This window comes from Argentina anserina, chromosome 2 (assembly GCF_933775445.1).
Source record: "Argentina anserina chromosome 2, drPotAnse1.1, whole genome shotgun sequence".
NCBI lineage: Eukaryota > Viridiplantae > Streptophyta > Magnoliopsida > Rosales > Rosaceae > Argentina > Argentina anserina.
The window spans coordinates 27,220,988-27,243,819 of NC_065873.1; the positions used below are offsets into that span (position 1 = coordinate 27,220,988).

Genomic DNA, 22,832 nt, shown 5'->3' on the forward strand with positions numbered 1-22,832 from the left:
ACAACCTTATATATCTACAATTTTACACTCGATCGATCGGTATAGTATGTTCAATGCACATACCATGCCATCAAACAATAATACACATGTAACAATTAATTAGCACCTTATGTTACAAATACAGCAAAAGGTGATAATTAATTAATTAATTAACACATTCTTATGATACCAGAAAACCCAATGAAATTAAGACGAAAAGGGTGGACACAAATCTATGCTTACGAAATTATCAAAAAGGTGAAGAAACTATAAGTTTACTGCAACACAAGAATTTGTCTTCCTTACAGAGTCTAGGGTTTTGTATAGTTCATTTGCAGATGGTCTAGCCATGGGGTCACCAGCAGTACAGTGCAGGGCTAGGTTCATGATTTCAACAATTTCATTCTGATTCTTCAATACGTGCCCTCGGATCATCTGGTCGGTCCACATATCAAGATGGCAATCCGAGTAGCAATACCTTGCCCACTGAACAATGCTCTCGTGTCCACCCAACTCTATGTCGGCGGGGCATTTTCCGGTCAGTAATTCGATGAGGACTAAACCAAAACCATAGATGTCACTTTTCTCGGTGAAGTCTTTGCTTTCTTTAACTTCTGCAAACATACACAATGAAGTTATAGAACTGCATGCAGTTAAGACTTAAGAGCATGTAGTCTGATATCTCATGCTAGTAATGTACGAAGAACGAATATTTGGATAAACATATATATTACAGTAAACGTCGATAAAGAATAGCGAGAAGTACCTGGAGCAATATATGCAGAAGAAACAAAACCCTTGGAGTCTCTGAGAAGGGGAATACTCAACCAAAGACGAGGCTCATCTTTTGCGTCAACGATTACTTTCTCAGGAGACACACAACCTATGACCACACTCGGAGAGCAAGAGACGTGCAAGAACCGTAGAGCTCTTGCGATCCCAACGGCAATCTTCCGTCGTTGCTCCCAGTTCACATTCCTCAAAATTTGACACAATGCTTTCCCTTCGCAATATTCGTGAATGACATATGTGCTCTTTTCAGATTGGCATATTCCGATCAACCGGATAATGTTGGGATGCTGAAGGTGTCCGAATTCCGCCAGTTTAGACCAAAATGTTGGTGAAATAGAATTCACAGCATCCTCTTTTACAACAAATTGTGCACCTTTGTTGCCAATTGAAATGACATTACTCTGTTTAGCTGCTGACAAAATATCCTCTACTGAAACTGATCTTGAAATTTTAGGCTCAAAGAATTGCACTTTCCAAATTTCATCTTCACTGTCCACAGTTTTAAGCTCCAAATCCTTTCGTCTCCGAATGTAAACAACGACAAAACCAGCAACGCCAAAAGCAGCTAAAGCAACGAGAAAGCAAGTGAGAATAAACCACCACGTGGAGTTGTTTCTTACGCTTTTCCGCTTGCATGGTGGCAAACCAGTCGTGGTGTCGCCGCCACAAAGGTTGTTCCCGGCCACCGAGCTCGCATTTATGGCAAGAAATGCTCCTGTAGAAGGCAAGTTTCCATGAAGGTGGTTGTGAGAAATGTTCACTTGAACAAGCGACATGATCACGCCTAGGTTTGGTGGAATTACGCCGGAAAGTTGGTTATGGGATAAATCAAGCTGTCCAAGAACTGGCATCTCAGAGAGGCTGATCGGAATTGTGCCGATAAGCTGGTTGCGGCTGAGGTCTAGGCTCACGAGTTTTTGACACGAAGACAATTGTTGAGGGATGGTACCGGAGAATTTGTTTTGAGAAAGCTTTAACTGCATCAGCTCCGATAAGTTCCTGAAATTCAAGGAGATATTTCCCGATAAATGATTTTCAGACAAGTCTAAGTTCTCGAGCTTGTCGCTGCCGAAGGACTCCGGTAAGTTGCCGAAAAGCCTATTTCTCGCGATATTCAGCATTTGAAGTGAAGGCAGATCCCACTTTTTGTTATCAATTCTCCCGGAAATATTATTGCCCGAGACATCCAAGAAGTACACAAACGGAAGCTGTACAAAATCGGCTGATATTTCACCGGAGAGCCGGTTGTTTTGAACTCGAACTCGGCCTAAGCTCTTGCAAGAAGCCAGACTTTTTGTGAAATCACCTTCAAGAGAATTGGAAAAGAGAATGAGTTTGAAAAGTTTCCCCGAGTAGCATAGGGAATCGGGTACTATTCCGGTGAGGTAGTTTGTAGATAAATCTACAACAGTGAGATTGCTCTGCTTTCCAAGATCATCCGGAATCTCCCCTGAGAACTTGTTCGACCACAGCTGAAGGACTTGCAGACGAGGCAAGGAAGCAAGGGATTTTGGAATCTTTCCGGCAAAGTTGTTTGCGAAAAGATGAAGAATTTCAAGTTTCTGTAGCTGACTGATAGCTTCAGAAATTTCACTCGAAAGATAATTCTCACTAAGATCAAGTGAGACAAGCTTCCGGAGACCAAAAATGGATTCAGGAAGTGGACCTGTGAGCTTGTTTCCGTAGAGGAAGAGATAATGGAGCTCAGTAAGGTTTCCTAGAGAATCCGGGATTTTGCCGGTGAGATTGTTGAAAACAAGATCAAGATGATTCAAAGCAGCAAGCTTACCAATCTCTTGCGGGATTTCACCGGAGAGATTGTTGTAGCCCAAGTATATCAACTTCAAGTTCCTGACTTGGCCTAACTGGCTCGGAACTTTGCCAGTTAGTTGGTTCGAAGCCAAGGTCAAGTACTCCAAGTTAGCCATATTTGACATGGAAATTGGAATTTCTCCTGCTAAAAGATTACCACCAAGATCAAGAAACTTCAAGCTGGAGAACGAACCAATGCTTTCGGGTATATTTCCCGAAATCATGTTGTTACACAAGTCCAGTGTCTCCATACCCGCAAGTGAACCTTGTGGGATTTGACCGGTTAGGTTATTGTTGCTGAGATTGAGATGTCGAATGGAACTTGAGCTGGTGAATGCATCATGAGGAACTTGGCCTTGTAGCTGATTGTTGGAGAGGTCGATTTTTTCTAGGAGTGACAAGTGAAATAGTGAAGACGATAATCTGCCAGAGATGTTTCTTCCAGAGAGATCGATGGCGTTGACGTGCGACGAGTTGACACCACCACCAATACATGAAACGCCGTGCCAATTGCATAGATTTTTTGCCGTGGAGTTGCTCCAGCTTGAGAGGGAGTGTGAAGGGTCGTGGACGACGGCAGCCTTGAAGGACAATAGAAGTTCAACTTCAGCCCGATCATCATAATCAACCAAAGCATAGCTACGATATGAGATGATTGAGAAAATGATGATCAACATGCAAGATATGAGACTAGTGCTTCGAGGTTTCTTCGCCATCTTCAGCTCAAATTTTATAGCATCCACGTAGAATTAAGCACTGAAACCAGGGAGTAAACCAAAATTGGTCAACATAAAACTTGGAAAATATAGTAAAACAAAAACAAATAATGAGCTACCACATGCAGTAATATATATTCGAAATCTGAATAAATAAAGCTGAAGTTCAAGATGGGGTAAGATGTCTGCAACATGCCTGAAGCTCATAATGGGGGCTTTTGCTGGTTGAAAGAGGTGAAGATTTCACTAGTAGGTGAGGAAGATTTAGATAAGAACTAGTAATTGATGTATAGGGTTAGTAGGGTGATTGTGTATGTGGGATGTTTGTGGGCTTAAATAGATGTAAAATTAAGATCCTGGAATGGGGACGGAAGTTGCAGATAATTACGATATGGGACCTTCACTTTCTTCAGAATGATGTTTGAACACGAACGATTGAAAGGAAAACAGGGACAGATGTTGGAAAAAAGCCTCTGATTTTGTCGGGTTATTTGCTAAAATGCTCTTTTTGACTAATTGACTGGCTCCAAGCCATAATGACAAGATTGTGTAGCCGTTGAAAGACTTCCAAAATTTCTCACGTGTAATTTCTTTCGGTAAAGTAAATTTTGAAGTGATCTTTTTTTTTTGCGTTAGATACGAGAAATGCATATGAATTAATATGTCATATGTTAAACAACATAGTAGCTATAATAGAAATCACAAGGACAAGAAGTGGGAGTTTTTTATTCCCGGTAACGGAGGGGCTAAGGAACAATAACAGATGTGATGAACACACCCTTAAACTTTAACTTTGATGTGTGGAAACCCCCCTCTAAATTATAATTTTGCCCCCTTTCTTTTATGATTCTAATTGCAAGATCTGTTATTCAGCCAATAGTCAAATATATATTCAGACAGAACTCTCTCTCTCTCTCTCTCTCTCTCTCTCTCTCTCTCTCTCTCTCTCTCTCTCTCTCTCTCTCCCCCTAAGGCAACCACAGAATTATAATTCATTGCTTCAAATCCATTCAAACGTACGCTTAGTTGGAGTTTCAGTAATCATTGTTGGATTTTCACAGACTAAGCTTCTTGTTTCGTCATTGTTTCTAAAATACTTTCTCACTTTTGTCAAACAAAATGATGGGCAAACTTAATATAAATTAACAGTCAAAAACTATTCTTGGAAAGCTATCTTGCTCACTCTCGATCGTGTGCATACACATGCTGGAATGAATGGCGCTTGAAAATAGTTCTAGTAGAGAAGCTAGCAAATGAAACTTTGTGGCTACAGAGAGAGAGAAGCTGATCATAATAATGATGATGAAGCTGCGCTGCATGAAAAAAGCAGCATTATTCTCCAACCCTTTTGTTTGGAGTATTCTACCTTTTGATAATTCTCTAGGATTCTCCTCTCAGTCATCTGCTTGAGATAGCGAGAGAAAATAATTTGGAGAAAGAAATTATACTTTTAGCTACAGCTAGCTGCACTGTGCAGAGTAGTGCAGAGTGAGAGAGTGAGAGTACAACAGTCGTGGCGCTAAAACTGAAGGAGGCCTTAGAGTGAAAGAGAATAAGGCGCGCAATTGAAAGTAGAGAAATCAGAAATGAAAGAATGAAGAACGATCGACATGAGTTGAAGAAAAGAGAAAGGTACGTGAATGTCTTTGCTGCACAGTAATAATAAACTGGCTAGGGTAAGGAGGTAGTGGTAGTGCTCGTGCGCAAAAATGCCCTTTTCCCTTGTATATTATATCGGGGACCCAGAGAGAGTCTCCTTTCTCGAAGGAATATACAGTGTGTGGTCTCTGTCATTACCAGCATGCTTTCCTCATCTCCATTAATTTTCTAGGGTTCTTCAATAATACTCACTCCAGTCCCAGCTATCTCTCCCCACTTCGATCTCTATCGCGAAACTTTACCTGTATGCTTTGCATATATGACCAAACACAAAAGGCCTCTTGTATTTTGAAACATTACTATGCCTTGTATGTTTCCTTAGACTTCAAAGCAAGTATAGATCTAGAGCTAGGGATATCTCTCATTTACGCATGGATTAGTCACGGATCACTTCTTATAAAATCAAGAGTATATACGTACATATGCAAATCAAAACTGATTATATCAATGGAATATTACCTATGAGTGTGAGCGAGTGTGTGACTTTTCCCCACTATATATTTTCCACTAGAAAATATGAGTCTGAATCCTCTTTCAATACTTAGTCTTGAAAGGAGGCGGGGTTAGTGCGGAGAAATGGCAAGTGCTAGACGAGCTGGTAAACCGTAGACACAGAGCATCAGCCAGCATAAGACAATTCACTTCTAAACCCCTTCGGGTAACATTAATCAAACTTAACGCTAATTGATCAGATACATACACTTAATCTCCTCATCATCCACTACTTGGATGTGACCATGTTAGTTGATCTTCTAACGTATGATAAAGTATAAGGATATTTGATTATTAGTTCAGTTCATCATCCTCTTTGGAAATAATACTATCATTGAAAAGCACATTTATGCCATTATGCTGTAAAGCCTAATTGAGGAGCTCCAATATTATAGTCCAAAACTAGGTGTATGTTTTGACTTATACAAATAAATGTGTACAACTTTTGATCACATACATTCCATATTCACAGTTTTTATAATAATTTATTATACGGATAATTGGTGATCGATTAACTAATTGACTGAGATTAGTGAGATATGCATGACGAGGAGATTGCTAGCTACCCGACCCATTTCCCTTGAATAAGGGTCTGAATCTCTTTTGAAATTTGTAGGGCTTCATGTTCATATAGTTAATGGCCCAGTTCATTCACTTAGTCGGAACTTTAATCATTCTCTGCTCATGTAATTAACTAATTAATGTCTATTATTGACAACTTTTGCTTGCACTTGTTAATCTCAGTACCTAGCTTCGTTCATCTTTTCCTCATAAAGTACAGGTTTTTAATGGTAATGTGGACTGCAAATGTCGGGCAGAATACTGGTCCACTAGAGTTTTGATTAACCTAGGTTATGGAGCCGCTTAATTATAAAATTTGATCCAAAATATGCATCAAATGGCAAATATATATATAAAAGGCTTTTCAAGTGCGGACATCCCGTGTCCGGCGACACCAGGCCACAACGGCGGAGCGCACAAGCATAGCCGCACTACCCATCTTCTCGGCGATTCCGTCTGTGTCGGTCGGAGTTCTACCGGCAACTCACGGCAGCCGAAATTTGTAAAAATCAAGTTTATGGACAGATTGCGGCGATTTCGCAATTTCGACCGCCGTGAGTCGCCGATGGAGCTCCGCTGGCACATACGGGATCGGCGAATCCGTACCTTATATAAGGTACTGACGTCCGCACTTGAAAATTTTCCTATATATATATAGGTAAAGTCGGGTTTCCTAAGGTCGTGGTCGGTGATTGATTTGATCACTTCAAACTTTTTAGAATGTTAATTATCGACTTATTGTTAATATATATATATATATAGTATATTTAGAGTGAAACTTCACTATGAAATTACATAGTGAAGTTCTAATTCCGGCACACTTTTCGATCAATTTTTTTCATCTTGAATGATTCAATATTTAGGTATATTATTCAACATTATCTCTACAAAGTTTCATCCAATTTGACAGTAGTTTGAGCATTTAAATTTGATACTTACACGAATAGTTCACGTTGAACCGTTTTAATTCGTTCATTAATTTAATCTAATTTCAATACCTTAACCATTGTCAAATTGGATGAAACTTAATTTGTAGAGCTGATCTTGAATAACATACTTAAATATTGAATCACTTGAGATGAAAAAATTTGACCAAAAAGTGTGCCGGAATTAGAGCTTTACTCTGTTATTTCATTGATTTCTCAAATGTAGACGTCCGCACCAATGATTTTGGTGCGGATTTTCCATTTTTGCACCATTTTTCGATCAAATTTTCTCATCTTCACCGTCTAGTATCTAAATAATATTGTGTCGATCATCTGTGCAAAATTACAACCAATTTAGTAATCGTTAAGACCTTCAAATTCTAAAAACAAATGAACGAACTGAATTATGTGAGATTTAAACTGTTCATGTTTATAACAGAAAAACACAATTTTGAGGGTTTTAATGATTACTAATTTAGCTGAAATTTTGCAGAAATAATTTACACAATATTATATAGATACTAGAAGATAGAGATAAAGAAATTTGATCTAAAAATTGTGCAAAAATAGAATTACGCACTAAAACCGTTGGTGTGGACATCTACAACCAAGAAGCTTTATAATATATATATATATATATATATATATAATATATATTAACCACTAGTAACCGGCCAGGATTTGTTTCGGATGATTAGTAGCCTATCAGTTTCTAAATTAGTCGTAGAGCTAATTAATTAACTAGCCTGGTGCATCCATGCATGCTTTATTTGGTAATGGCCGGATCGGACACGGCCAGTTTTAAATGGGGAGATACTTTCAAATGTAATCCTGTTCCAAATTATTTTGGTTCATATGGTCTCATTCAAATCGTAAAGTAAATTGCATCGCACGTTTGCAACTCACATGCTAAATGAGATTTTGCACCAACTCGTGATGTGTATATGAACCATCAGTCTTCAACTATGAGTCCTAGCGGCTACGACTAGCTTAAGGTCCATCCATAACAAAGACCAAAACGAAGTATATATAACTAGCTAGGTACGTAGTCAGGCTAATATGCACGCAGGCATTTAGAACTAACAGTTGGAGTCTGGCTCGACTTCGTTAGTTGCTCGGACTAGCTGCTGGCCAGCTAGCTAGCTTATCCCATTAATCATATACGTACTTTGAGTTACACATAATATATCAAGCAATATCCTTGAACGCATTTCAACGAGTCACACTGGATATTAGTTCCATTAACTCGTTCATTGTCAGCTAGGTTTACAACAATGTTTGTCAGTTTAGGCAGGTAATTAGGTTTACCAAATGTTCAGTTTTGGCAATTGGCATAATTTTTAAATCGGTTCAGTTGGTAGCTGATGGACAACATGTAACCTTATTATAACAAACGCTTGGTTTCTGGTATTAGAAAGAGATGGAATGCAGTATTTCTGTTATCTTTATTTTCTTACATCTAAGTTGTCGGGAAAATGTAGATGGATCTTATTGAACCATTTTACCAAGATTCCTTATTAAATTGATCGAAGCAATTTATATGACTCGAGATTTGGAGTAAAGAATGTGCGATCCTGATTACCGAGAATTGAGAAAATACAACGTACGTATATTCAAAATTAGTTCATGTTATATATGATACATTCATACAGACATTAATCTAAACTAACACTATCACGATATAAGTTCATATAACATTATTTAATATATAGAAATTAGAGAGCATTACAAACCTATCTTATCAACCGAGACCGATTACTTAATCCTTGGAACACAGCTACTTCTTCGTGTAAGCTTGGGCGTGCATGACGAGTTCCTGGAAATTCTGCTCTCCTCGCTTCGTTTCGCTATGTCCCTCATTGCAAATGTTAAGGATAGCTTGGGATTTAGTCTGGTATTGTTAAATTTCTGGCATACATCCCTGTGAGAGCTCACAGCTTCTTCAATGGCAATCGATTTCTGAGCTGATCTTTTCATTCTTTCTTTCACAGCTTCAGAACAGAGCCCACAAACCCATTTTCCTGAGAAGGAATCCTCAACTTTGGCTATGTAGGCCTGCGTGCATTCCTCTTTCATCCCACAGCATTCACATTCTGCTTGCTTCACCTCATCAATCGTGCTAAGATTATTATTCTTGCTGCTGCTAAAGATTCCCAATTCCCTCTTAAGATTGCCTATGATTTCGACAGACACATCAGAACTTGTCCTTCGGAGAAGCCCTTGATCATTCTGCGCGCATGCATGCGTATAAAACAGAGAGATTAGTACGTGCAGTCATCAGAATAAAAACTAGAAGAACCAAAACAAACAAGATATATTGTATTTGTGCTCGTAAGTAGAGACTTGGTCGATATCTGATGCTGCCCTTACCATATTAGCTACGAGGCAACTGATCATGATGATGTAGTGGTAAAGATGGTATAGTTTCTGTTGAAGGTTGATGACTAGTGCTTGTATTTATATACTAGGTGACGCCGTGAAGATGCGGATTATCACCTTAATTTTTTTTTTCATAGATGAGTGTTTGCTATAGTGTGAAAGCTGGCTTGGAGAAGTTTTCTTGCAGTACGTCTCATGCATGCTTGAAGATAGAGCACTTTACAGACTGATATATATGTATATGTAGTGATAGTTTCACCTTTTTGTTACACTTTCAATGCTGTTGATGTGCAAATTGCAAACCTTTAGATTGTTGCAAAGAAATTAATTTGCAAATTGCATGGTCACTTGTAATCGGCTCGTGTTGCAAATTGCTCGAGCGGATCGATCCGAACTTGTTTAATTAGAAATAAATATGAATAAATGAAAAGGACAAACGATAGACAAGGATTGAAAATATATGCAATTAACTTGTGATTCATTTGAAATTGAACTTTTATTTATTTCTTGGAGGGGTGTAGCTGAAGCTGTAGCCATGCATATGAGTAAATTATATCACGTTTGTACACACAATTCTTCAGAAATCCATCAGTTTTTAAGAACCCATAAGGAAGTTGATAATGATAGAAACTTCGAATTCTTCTGAACCTGTACATTAATTATCTCAGATCTCGATCCCTTCTGGTTACAAGTCCGTTGATGCATATATATCATAAGTTTATGGTCATCAGTATGAAAACCAAAAGAACCAAACTTGCTTATCATTTCAACCCTTAATGATCGTTATATAAACCCTAAAAAGGAACAAATGCATGCATAAAGCCATAAACCATGTAAGTTGATCATACATACTAAACTCAGTATGGTCCCCAAGTTTAGGTTCCGATTAATTAACACAATGCAAGGAAAAAGATGACTACTTTGGAATTAGAATGGTCCCCAGTCTTGATATATACTACAGAAATGCTTACATAAATCTGGTTAATTTCAATTTTCAAGAGCTAACCCTAAACCAAAGACGTGGAGAATAACTCACCGGCCGATAGAACTTTTGAAGTAATAATGTTGAGAAGATCTCGACTTAGTAATGTATCGAGACTTAATACAACCCACCACGATAGACTAAGACACCAATCCATTAAGGATAAATTTCGATCTCTCAGCAAAGTTGTGGTCTTCAAGTATTTGCTTGCTAATTTTTACGACATTTTGATCATTTTTCTCGTTACTGAGAATTGAGACTCATGATTTGGGCTAACACATATATTGGGCTTTGTAAGTTGTCCACCTCAGGGTTCAGGTCCAAGAATAGTTTATCGCTCTCTCTTTTTTTTTCACAATTTTTCTTCCTCATAAATTAGTGAAAGAAAAGATTACTTGCTGCCAAATGGCAAATCTGGCCGGCATTAGCAGGAGTTTGCAATGTATAGACAAACAAGAATGCCTAATATAACTAGGTCTCAGGTAAACCCTGACCAGAGTTAATTATTTACAATTACAACTTACGAGTGCACATCTGCAGGCTCTATAGTCCTGTAGTGGGCCGCTATATAGTTCTTACTGCCATATATAGTATCATGGAAAATAATATAGCGCTACAATATATATAGTGTCAAATTTCACACTATAATTTTATGTGGTATGTCATATTATTTTTCCATGTTAGCAATTAAAATAATTATAAAATTTTATTTTTATATAAAAAGACAATCGGATTATTGTTAATCAAATTACTCTAGATTATTATTAAAAAAATATTTTCATGATTATTCTTCCTTTATATTTTCATCACAATAATGCTTTCAAAATGTAATAAAAAATTGAATATTTATGAAAGTATGCTTGAAATAATATATGTCTGTGTGTGCGCAAAAAAATATTTTAAAATAAAACTATTTTATCATCAATAAATTTGTTAGAGATTTTTTCAGATTTTTGTAATTTAATTAATGATTCGATAGAGAATATATGATAATTGTAGTCATTAATATCATTCGTAAATATAAATAAATTGAAAAGTCATGTATTAAATTTGAAAAAGTTCTTGACATATAGGTCTTCAGAAAGATGAAAATTTTCTTTTATTACTATCGTAACATAAAATAAGTTATTAATTAAGATTAGAGTATATATGAAAAAAAATCTATTATGCGAAATGAATTTTTATAATAAATTAAAACTATTGGATTAATAAAAATATGATGGTGTTTTATTTAAAATGATATTTTATGATTATTTTAATTACATGACTAGGTGACGTGTCATGCTATATAAAATTATATCGCTGAATTCGGTGTCATATTGTGGCTCTCTAGTATCATTCTGAACATATTGTACGTGTATATCACTATAAATCAGTACAGAAAAGATGATCGAGCAGCAGTACGTTTACTCCAGACGTAGTTCTAGTAGCTCGGTTTAGTAGCGTCTTGATCACCAACTTCTCTGGCAGTGATAGCCGGAATGCAACTAGAGCTCCGCGCCAGACTACCATTGTTCTTCTGAACACCACTATTGTAGTTCATAGATTTGGACCTGCCAGTAGAACTACTCTTCCTCAAAATCTCTTTGATGGCTTCAGCTTGGTACAGAACAGGGTTCGCCCTCTCAAGCCTATTGAACTTGACGCAAGCACTCATGTGCTCATTCACAGCCTCTTCCTTCTTGCCTCCATTCTTGTCCATCTCTCCATTCACGGCTTCAGCGCACAGCCCGCAAATCAGCTTCCCCGAAAACTGGTTTCGGACGCGATTAATGTACTCAGCCGTGCACTCCTCGGACAGGCCGCAGCACTCGCATTTGGCCTCTTCGACTTCCGATATGGGCGGCAGTGGCTTCTCGTCGTGATCGTGAATGACAATGGCGGCCAACTCTTTGCTCAGAACTTCTATCGACATTTCGGATTTGGTTCTTTGTATAGTACTATTACTTCGAAGTATTGGTGGCTTGCTCTTGGAGTAGGAACCCATGTGGTTTTCTCTGTTAGGGGCCATTAGACTAGGGTTCGAGATAATTGGAGTTTCAAAAACCAAGGACTTGGGGACTGATTTATATTGCTCTCCAAGACTCGAAATGCTTTGTGTATGTGGACCATGATCAAACATGTAAGCTGAAACAATTAATGTGGGTGTGAGTCACAGAGAGAGAGAGAGAGAGAGAGAGAGAGAGAGAGAGAGAGAGAGAGAGAGAGACCTGATTCCTGAATAAGCAAGATATTTCATGAATATTGCAAAGCTAACAGCTTTGTTCTCCTTTCTGGTTTCAGTTTCCCTCATACCCATGTCAGCCCCGCACACCATAACTTAAGGTGGTTTTGCTCCAGGTTTTGCTCCATGTGGGTGTGAGTTCAAACTGTATGGTTTACTGTACTTAGTACCAAAAATGGTTATAAAGTTCGAAGTGGTTCCTTCGAAGTGCTGATCGATATATTTTCTTTTATATTTTCCCAGTTTTATATCAAACGCTAAAAGTTTGAAATGCTAATCAATCATTAAAGTATAGGTTGTAGTTTATATCAAGGGCAAAGAAGCAATTAGAAAACCTAAGCTATCAAATCAAAAGTTAATTGTTTTTTGCATGGAGATAGTAAACCCTAGAACAAGAAAGTAATAGTGACCTCCAGCTCCAAGTAACCACGAAAATCGAGCATATTCGATCGAACACATGTGGTTTTGTTTCCAGCAGACCAGCACTCTACTGGGATCGGAATAGAGGATGTTACAAAATTAATTATAATGTCGATCGACGAGTATATGCATGCCTAGGTTGATCCCTAAAATGATGGAGAGTTATCTAAACAACTCAACTATTTTCACGAGAAAGATCAAAACTAGAACCAAATGCATGTGAAAAAGCGATGAGCATAAAAAATTTAAAAGAAAGGTGATGATAAAAATAACATTGAAGTCACAAGTATCTTGGATACAAAGAAAAGTACGTAATTATATGTCTATCGTATATAATGTGTCTGTATCATTGGCCAGAGGGAGAGAACAACGGTTAAAGTTGAGACCCAATTAGAAAACCTAAATCAGCGATGACCTGATGGAATCTCTAAAACTTTATAAGAATAAGTGACATCCCAGCTGATGTCAAGTTTTTCGAAGTAGTGTGGTACTAGATCTTTGATGAGCGTGTGAGTGTTGTGACCCCATATGTTTGATTGTTACTCTGTGAATATGTTTTTCTGTATTTGAGATTGGTTTTCTTATCTCATTCTGCATATCAGCCTACATGTTCATTGTACCATTTTTTTTCACCTAATTAAGTTTATAACAAGTTACAACGTCGTCTTTCCCTAACCAAGGGATAAACATTGCTAGTTCAAAATTAGTAGCGAACAAATGTATAGTATTTGCTTCATAATTAACAAAATATATCAGAAGATATGGGCATTTGAAGAATTAATGTTCAGTTCTTAAATCACCAAACTCCTTCTAAAATCACTGTAGCTACATGCCTACCTTATATAGCTACTGATTTGTATAATTGTATTGAAATGAAGAATAGAAAGAACAAAAGGAAGTATTTGCTAAACAAGAAAAAAACTAGAGGAAAGTTACCGGGCTTCACATGTGGGCTGGCCAATAAAAGGAAAACCATTCTAAGAACCAACAAAGCTCGAAATGTTGAGGTGATGGGCACCTGCCTCTCATAAAATTCAACCAGATATAGTCGTTTGGAGGGACATCCATGGATTTCAAATTGTTAAAAAGAAAACATTCAGCATCATTAGTCCTCAAACTTTGGCAAGACGAAATGATACTCAGACTTAGAAAATTATCATTATGATATTGAAACTCACTATTTATTTATAAGACCTTTTTTTGACACATTGTTGTATGTTTTATCACGTGTTTCGCACATGTCCCTTAATAAAAGAGATAAACATGACATTTGATAGAGAAGTACATTATCACACTCGTTGCATGCATTGCCGACTGATTTGTGCGCGAGATGACATCATTGAAGCAAACTTTCGTTAACTCAATAACGCTAAAAAAATGCAAAAATTGTAAGATCGATAACACCAAGTCTCTGGTTTCCCTTTTCAAGACTGACATTCAAGTTTTTCCAACCTTGAAGATTTTAATATTTGATTCCATTTGAGAATAAGGAACCAAAGCCTCCCCGAAATATGATATGCCTTGACTAATAACTTATCTTTGATTCGCTTAGCATTGCGTACCGAGTACTACCTATTCCATATCAAGACTAGCTTGGAGCCCTTCTCCCATTTCCTTCTGTCTAGCATAGACATTGAACATGTTATTGAAAATTGCACGCAGCATAAAATCCTATCATCTTGTTCTCACCAGACGAAAAATCATTTTCCTAGTCTTTATTTTGTTTACGTGGAGTCGTGGACCTTCACAATGGCAAACAACCGTTATGTATCGAGGAGCCATATAAGAGCCTTCTATGATCACATGAATATTAAATAATGTTCCGGAAGAATTATTATTCTAACCTTATGTGTGTCTTAGTCTTATTAGATTTCTTGTTAGAGATAAATTCGCATCTCTGTAATAGATTAAGACTCTGAATCCTGCAGGATTCAGGTGATGTAATGCCTATATATAGGTCTTCATATCATTCAATAATACGTAATTTTCATCATGTATCAGGTTATCAACACTTTATTCTAAAGTGTCTGAGCGACGAGACCACTAGAAAAATCAATCATAGCCCTTAAATGTTTTCTTCGGCCGCCTCCCTTCCTTGACATCATCGGAAATATATGTCAGCATCCCGAAAAATTGATTGTCGGCAAAAATAGAGAAACTTGTCTTTTTCTCAAGGCACCCATATATTTGATCTGCGCACCCCACTGGCACACTATCGTTAATCTCGCCGGTTGTCGTCGTCTCGTCTAGCATCAATGCAACCCAAATTTTTCGAGCAGCCTTATTTCGGCACCCTCCTCCGGTCGATGCCGACCCGGGTTCAGCGGTGCTCAACGCAACGACCCAGCAACGCTACTCGTCCTCGGTGCCGCCCTAGCCTCGAGCTTCTGCTCTTTTTCCAAGCCGTCAACCCTGACGTCGTCCCCGACTCGATTTTCCGAAGCCAACCCAAATTTTCATATCACGAGCTCTAGATTGCAGCCCCGTTGTTCTCGATCCTCGTCGAGCCTCCCCGACACCAAGCCTAGATCGTTGACAACTCATGGATTCTTTCACGAGCCCAGGTGGCGACCCATCCTCAACGCATTGCGCTTCTAACGTTGATCATGCGTTCCCCGGAGCCGTTGATGTGTGACCCAAACCCGATTTGCCGAGCTCGATTTGTAGTTGCAACCTCAACCCAATTTCGGATAAGGAAGAAGACAGACTGCATAAATTGAGGGGTAAATTGATAATCTACCTCTTCAGGTAAAAATGAGTTTTACCGTGGTAAAAGTTACTTCTGGTAAAACGGTTACTTTTTAGTAGTAATTTTTCAATTACTGTTACTTTTTTGTGGTAGATTTGTCAATGGTCATACGTATTTAACCATACCATTTTTTTTCATGTAACCTACCGCACGACGCATTGTATTGAAATTATACAAGCTTCGTAGTCACACAATATCGAAACAGAATTCATCAAGCAACTTCGAGCATGAAGATCGATTTGCAGAACAATTTAATTATATGCGGTCTATTTGGCAGACCAACAAGTATGTTTTTCTTAAAGTTGCTGCTTTTAAACATATATATATATATAAACATATATATATATATATAAATTATCGGGCGCTATTAGCTTTCTTCATGTCTATTTTTCGGCCTTTTTTATAACGCCGATGAGACCAATGATGGATGTGATTACCCTCTTCGTCGAAGTTTTTCGTGTGACGGTCCTGGTGAGTCACGTTATTATTTAAAGGGAATAAATCGAATTCATGTGGTTGTCTGAGTACACCGTTGTTTTGGGTGTGATCATGAGAATCGCCGGTATGCATCGATTATTTTGTGACCATATATATCACAACTCTTCTAATTCCGTTTACATACTTAAATAGTTTCGATCATTCGAAACCTATACAACCCTAGTTTCTTATGGATGCGTCGTCATCGCGACTGTTAGTTGAATGTTTGAGTTTTCTTAAACTCATGTCTATAAACGATAATCTCAAGGTCTACGTACTTATTTATTTGAGTTGAAATTTATTACTCTGAAGCAACACTATTTATTGACAAAAGATCCCAAAAATAACGAATTATATGAGACACACTTAAAGTGATTCAATAAACGTCTATGACGTTGTATTATTAGAGTTGACCTTGGTACATGCTCCACATCCGAGAAATACATGTCATTTTTGGCACCTGTATCTATTTATTGAGTGAATTTTGGAGATGGAAACGTAACATTCTTCCATTCTCAAGTAAGCACATTTTTTAGCCTCATGCTAAGGCTCTGCCCGATCCGATATGCAAGATTTTGTTGCGACGGACTTTTGATTAGTCAATCTATTTTGACTATGTTTTATGCTTACTATTTTTCAAGTATAACGTTGGCATTGTCATGTTTCTTACTCGAGTTTAGCATAAGTCGTCTATTGGAATTGGAAGCTTGTTTGTGTTGTATTAAATATTGGCATATTCAATAAAATTTCTCGTATTTCTTGTTTACAAGATGAACTCGTGAGAATTTTATTTCCTTTAAAACTAGCATGAATGGTTAACGTTTGCAACTCATGTGGTTTTTAAATTGGCCGTTTTTGGGTTACATGGGACCCCCATAGCACTACATTGCAAATTTGGACCTTGAAATTTGGAAAACGGACCTCAGAACGTCAAAATTGACGTCTTTTTCCCGGTTACTGTTCCAACGTTTTCTGAAAGTTTTCCTACGTTGTACCGGCATTTTGGCCACCTTCCGGCCACTTGCAGGCGTTTCCGGCGCCACTATCTAGTTCCTGCCAGCGTGCCCTGTCGGACACCAGCCCCGGCCTCCTTGTCGGCCAGCTCCGACTGCCACTAGTCGGTTCTCCGACAATCGGCGCCGCCGGTTCTAGCGAGTTTTCGGCGAGTTTTTCGTCATTTCCGGCATATTTCCCGCAGTTTTTATTGCCACGTTTTCCTAGTCCGAATTGCACCTGGTTTTGAGTTATTTTGACATGGTTTTCTGGTTAATTTTTCGGTTTTCTCCAAATCGTTTCATAGCTGAAACGATTTTATTATTATTGGTGACCACCCGCACCAATTGGATGGTTTTCCACCCTAATTGTTTGGTATTCAACTGCTCAAATACCATATTTTTCCAACTCTTAAGTTGAATAATGTAGTTCTATTGCCATGTGATACATTCGATGGGATTGTCATTTGTTTCAATCCCCCCCCTCTTACAATATCATACGACGTATTGTCTAGAGAAGTTCACAGCGTCATTGACTCTCTTAATCTTCATTTTGAGAATGTCCCGCCGTGAAATCGAGTGTCTTGCTAATTGCGTAGCCACCCACACTGTCCTATGGCGTGGGTAGTTGTTTTATGTATCTCGTTTTGCATGTTGACTGGGATCGTCGTTGAACATATTATTCCTCATGTTCATTGACTGCATGATCTAGCAGAGCTCGGACTTAGTTATGGGTACTAACTTGCCAATTTTTGCATGAGAATATGTAATGATGTTGCATGCAGCAACACTTATTCGTTTCACACCCGCAACTCATCAAACGGTTAGTGTGTACCAGATGGTCACTGTATACGGTCCCAACGTTCTTTTCATTAAACGCCTATTTGGGTAAGTTGTTTATGTGCCTTTATTGTCGTAATCTCAATAGGTCTACTTGAAACGATTACGTATATTGGTTGGTTGGTTATGATTTATGAATCACCAACACTTGTCCGCTATTTCCAATCTACAACTGTGGATCTCTATCCTGCAATTTTAGCAGACGGTCACTTTGATTAGAGATTCCGGTTTTAACGCCAGGATCTCTTCCCATCGTTAGGGGGAGATATGGAATGCTCACATTCCGGTTTTAACGCCAGGAATTGACGTGGTGTGGCACTATGTCTCATTAAGATCTCGCACTACTCAATGTGAGCAAAAGTGCAATGCATTATCGACCTTCATAAAGTCAAAGATTCGATTCTCAATGACTTTACCGATATTGCGAAAGTGACGAAATCGCACATAAATGCTGTGATGTGCCGGTAAGGTTGGAACTCTCACAATATGGGAGAATTTCATATGACCTTGTCCTAGCACCGTTGGCACCATCCCTAACAGTGAAAAAGAAGCCGGCGATGGCACCATCGTACGCTGTGGTGTTGTCGGCGCCCGTGGTATTGCACCACAAAACAAGGGCAGCAAACGCAAAGATAGACTAGTAAGGGTCATAGCTTCGGTCTTGGCTCCTGCCTAGATGAGGGAGAGACCATTATTCTCTAGAATCAAAACCATAAAGAAGCGAGATGCGTAGGCACAAGTATTTCGCTCATAATCAAGAGATATTCTCTAAACATGTGTATCAACTAAGTTTTTGTGAGACGCTACAGACTCCTTTTGTTAATGTTAAGTGAAGAATAGAAATCTCACGAATTAATTGTATATAGCGCACGCGTGTGTTTAATGGATTGATCTCCTATGATTGATGATGTATTCGCTTATGCTCTTATTCCGTTGTGAAGCATCAACGATGAGCAACTTGACCGAAGTGGAAAGAATCAATACAGGCTGAACTATACTTGTTATGTTGGTCGTTGTTCGTAAGTGTAATGAGAAAGATAAAGTCATGCAATATTTGCAGCACTTATGGCACAAATATTGTCTTATTATTCTAATATTGAATACGATGAGTTATATTATCTCGTTATGGACATAATTGTTTTCCCCTACTTGATCAGTAGTAGTGTCCATGAAAACTGATTTGAGCATATGATAGTGATAATTGCATATTTGTAAAGGGATCTTGACGCATATATGGGAGTGCCCGAGGGACTTTAAATACCTCCATACCACGGAGAGTTTATGTAATCAGATTGCAATGTTCGAGAGAACGTAGTACAATCGGTTGCAAGAACTCATACCCATTTGTGTTCATATGAAAGCTAATTCTTGATTCTCGATTCCGTCTAAGTAAAGATGATGAAGAGATTCAATGAGCTATAGATCCATATAGGTAAGTGTTGTTAGGACACTATTGCTTTCATTATGATGTGATTAACTTCTTATGCATGATCATTAGACTTGCATTGCTCCTTTGACATGAGTTTAGTTCTACACTTAGTGAACCAATATAAATCCTATCCACACCAACGCAGCCAGCAGCTATAGCAACATCAACGTATGCCTTGGTGTAACAGTCGACACTGGTAGCGTAAATGATACGTACGGTTCCGTCTCGGTTCAAAATCAGTCATTCATTGGTTCATTCCCCCATTTCTTTGCGAAAGACACATTGAATGTGACAAATCAGAATCTGTCTAGTTTCGTTGGTCAAATTCAACGAGACTTACAAGACAGCTCGCTCAATGAAATATAGTGAAATTGGTACCGTTTGAAAGGTTTATGTGTTTACTTTACATGGACATTAACCATTTGTTCATAAATATCATATTGAGTGTGTTATGGCCGTTTTAGCAACGTAGAACATTTATGTCTGGAAATTTGCAAGTCATTCAACTTCGACATAGCAATGTGAATTGCTCCGATCGAATTAGGTTGTGAACTTTATGTCACTGGAAAGCCACATGTGTCTACTTTCCAGAACATTTTACGGTTTGCTGATACCTATTTTGACGAAGAAGTTATGGTCGTTTAAGTGAGTGAAGGTCATTCTACCCAAGAATCTGATTTTCATTGAAAACTCTTGTTTTGAGTTGTTATGCAATCTTGTTTCCTAAGATCTAAGTTTGGCTAAGTATAGCATGTATGATCTAAGAATGTGTGGCTAGATTAATTATTAATCATTAGCCCAAGACTACGTTTGAGAAGCATGTAATGAACGTTGTATACGTTGTTCTTTGTACTCCTTGATTATGACACTAATCACGGGGAGTTATTTCGTAGACTTCAAGGGGAGTCTACACCATATGATGCTATCAAATGTAGGCGGTGCGTTGTGCTCTTTTTCCCTTTGATCAAACTTTTATTTTTACCCAAGAGGTTTTTATTTTGTTTCACAAGGTTTTTACCGAGGCAACGATGTGTGCACCATGCAACCTAGTTATGCGACATAAGGGGAAGTGGTCCAGAAAAATTATTATTATACCATTGTGTGTTTTAGCCTTATTAGGTTTCCTGTTAGAGATAGATTCGCATCTCTGTAATAGATTAGGATTCCGAATCCTACGAGATTCAGGTGATGTAATGCCTATATATAGACATGCATATCATTTAATAATACACAATTTTCATCATGCATCAAATAACCCTCTATTCCATTATTCGTATGTTTTATATATGAAATTATGATGGCATCAATCAACATATTTGGCTGAAAAATAGAGAGGACTAATTTACTAAACTGTAATCGATTTATAAGTGAAAATTTAATTTTAACCGGTTAACTTTATCGAGAGGAAATAAAGAGTAAGATATTCTTATTAGAGTGTCCATTAATTAGGTTTAATTAATTGATCTCTTAAGTTTCTATGAGAGGTAATCTTCATCTCCACTACTATAATGGAAAGCCTTATTTTGGTTTGAAACCAATAATTTGGTATACCCGAAATACCTGTGTCAAACAGAAAATAGATGAAATAAATTAATATCTAGAAGGGTTAGTATCGTAAACCAAAAAATGAAAAAAAAATAGAAAAAGAAAAGAAAAGGGGGCTGAAAACATGGGAGAGAGTTGGGATATGGTTTCACGCTTTCATCTACAAGACGCGAGTGGATTGGGAAATTGAACGAGGTAACATTCCGGGTAGGTTTCTGCAAATTTTTCTTTGAGTTTTTTTTTCTTCCAATTGTTCTCTCACCCGAGGTTTTCGTCCTCCCTAATTGCAGGGTTCTTCACATTGTTAGATTAGAGTTTGATGTTTGCAATTAAATATGTGGAATTATATATAAGGGTTTCAAACCATGCATGTGAGTCTTCTCTATCCCATATCGTTGGTTTAATTTGAGTTTGGGTGAGTACATCCATTGGCTATTGATTGATATTTGATCATTATTTTTCTCTTCTAAGATTGTTAATTAGGACCGGATGAATTTTTTCTCGAGACTTATTGATCTTTAATATTAATTTGCACTATATACTTAATCACATTATCAAGACAACAAAAATACAAAGTAACACGCGCGCGTGAAGGCGAGCTAACTGATAACGAAGCTTTCATAATCAGAGATGATTAATTATAGATCGCATGTCAGACAAGACAAGGACGATAATTCAGAGGGTGGAGTTTGAACTTCCATGCATGCTTGCGTGGCGGGCTTGTAGCTTATGATGAGGACAGACACGACATTCGTTAACCGTCTTTTCCCTTCCAAGAAAACGACTCAGCTCGAGCCAGCCGCAGAAAGAAAACTATGCCAATTAGCTCTTCATGATGATTTCCTCTTCTAACAGAGATTAATTTGTCCATTATTTTGTTTTTTTGGAGAATGATGGAACTATATTCCCGTAGAAGTTACCAAGTTGGTCGTATATGTAACGTCGAGCAGGAGCAAAACACTCCGGTATACAACATAAAACTTATAAAAAAATGAAATCATTGACATGAGCTAAATCCAAAGCAAAAAAATATAAATAATCAGACAATTTAAAACTAAAATAAAAAATAAAAAATAAAAACTATGAAATTATTGAATCTTTATTAGATCGATTAAAGACAAATTTGAATAAAAATCTTTAGGCCTATAAACCGCATGGTGTACCTTTCAAATTGAAGAAGCATATTGAGACTCTCAATATTGTACAAAGATCTTTGTACAATACCTCCACGAGTGAATCATAGAGCCATAACTTACATACACAAAAAAACCTCAAACTCATATAAACAAACCGATAACTAGTTAACTACTATAGTACCATCATAACCACCAATCTTGTCTCCTCCATGGACTTTAAATGAATATATTTGTCTTTTTTTTATTAAATTTTATTGATCAATAACACTTAACCGTTATATAGTTATTAGTGATTAAAAAAAACAAGTAATGGAAAAATGAATAGAAGGCGTTGTTCGAGCCAAGCTGTTTAGCCAGCTCCGAAATTGAATTTCGGTCTTGAGTTTCTTTTTCTTCGAGAAGATATCGCCTTCAATTTCCCAACTGCCATACCAAATAAACCATATCACATACAGCCACAATCCCCTACTCCCTCCCCAAAATTGCCGAACAAACTCTTACCCATTACAACTCCAATCCCCAATCAAACCCCACCACGTCACCAAATCGCCCCTTCCCGCTCTCTCCCACGCAACGCTGACCGTGCACGGTCGGGACCCACACTCTAAACGGCCGAGATTGACCGCTGCAATAGCGGAGCGGCATTCAACCCCCACACGTATATGTAAAATCCCATCAAATGCGCTAGAATCATTTTCTTCCTCTTTTTTCTCTCTCTTATC

General features: G+C 37.8%; 3 protein-coding genes across 3 annotated transcripts; all 3 read right to left on the reverse strand.

Moving 5' to 3' along the window:
* On the reverse strand, nt 1-3,584 carry LOC126785513 (leucine-rich repeat receptor-like serine/threonine-protein kinase SKM1). The gene is made up of 3 exons (XM_050511232.1): nt 3,496-3,584; nt 746-3,339; nt 1-593 (listed from the first exon to the last, which is right to left on the reverse strand). The coding sequence occupies exons 2-3, from the start codon at nt 3,297-3,299 to the stop codon at nt 247-249; spliced, it is 2,901 nt and encodes a 966-aa protein (XP_050367189.1). The 5' UTR covers nt 3,300-3,339; nt 3,496-3,584; the 3' UTR covers nt 1-246.
* Nucleotides 3,585-8,692: 5,108 nt separating this feature from the next.
* LOC126784298 (uncharacterized) lies at nt 8,693-9,310 on the reverse strand. Its single transcript, XM_050509769.1, has 2 exons — nt 9,281-9,310; nt 8,693-9,166 (listed from the first exon to the last, which is right to left on the reverse strand). Exons 1-2 carry the CDS (start codon nt 9,308-9,310, stop codon nt 8,693-8,695), a joined length of 504 nt encoding a protein of 167 aa, XP_050365726.1.
* A 2,411-nt stretch (nt 9,311-11,721) lies between these two features.
* On the reverse strand, nt 11,722-12,213 carry LOC126784300 (uncharacterized). The gene has a single exon (XM_050509770.1). It carries the CDS (start codon nt 12,211-12,213, stop codon nt 11,722-11,724), a length of 492 nt encoding a protein of 163 aa, XP_050365727.1.
* Between the last annotated feature and the right edge of the window lie 10,619 nt (nt 12,214-22,832).

Coding starts and splice junctions, on each gene's coding strand:
- LOC126785513 (XM_050511232.1), bottom strand. CDS start 3,299: ATGGCGAAGAAACCTCGAAGCACTAGTCTCATATCTTGCATGTTGATC. Junction 594..745: donor TTCTGCATATATTGCTCCAG/GTACTTCTCGCT, acceptor GTATGTTTGCAG/AAGTTAAAGAAAGCAAAGAC.
- LOC126784298 (XM_050509769.1), bottom strand. CDS start 9,310: ATGGTAAGGGCAGCATCAGATATCGACCAA. Junction 9,167..9,280: donor CAGCATCAGATATCGACCAA/GTCTCTACTTAC, acceptor GCATGCGCGCAG/AATGATCAAGGGCTTCTCCG.
- LOC126784300 (XM_050509770.1), bottom strand. CDS start 12,213: ATGTCGATAGAAGTTCTGAGCAAAGAGTTGGCCGCCATTGTCATTCAC.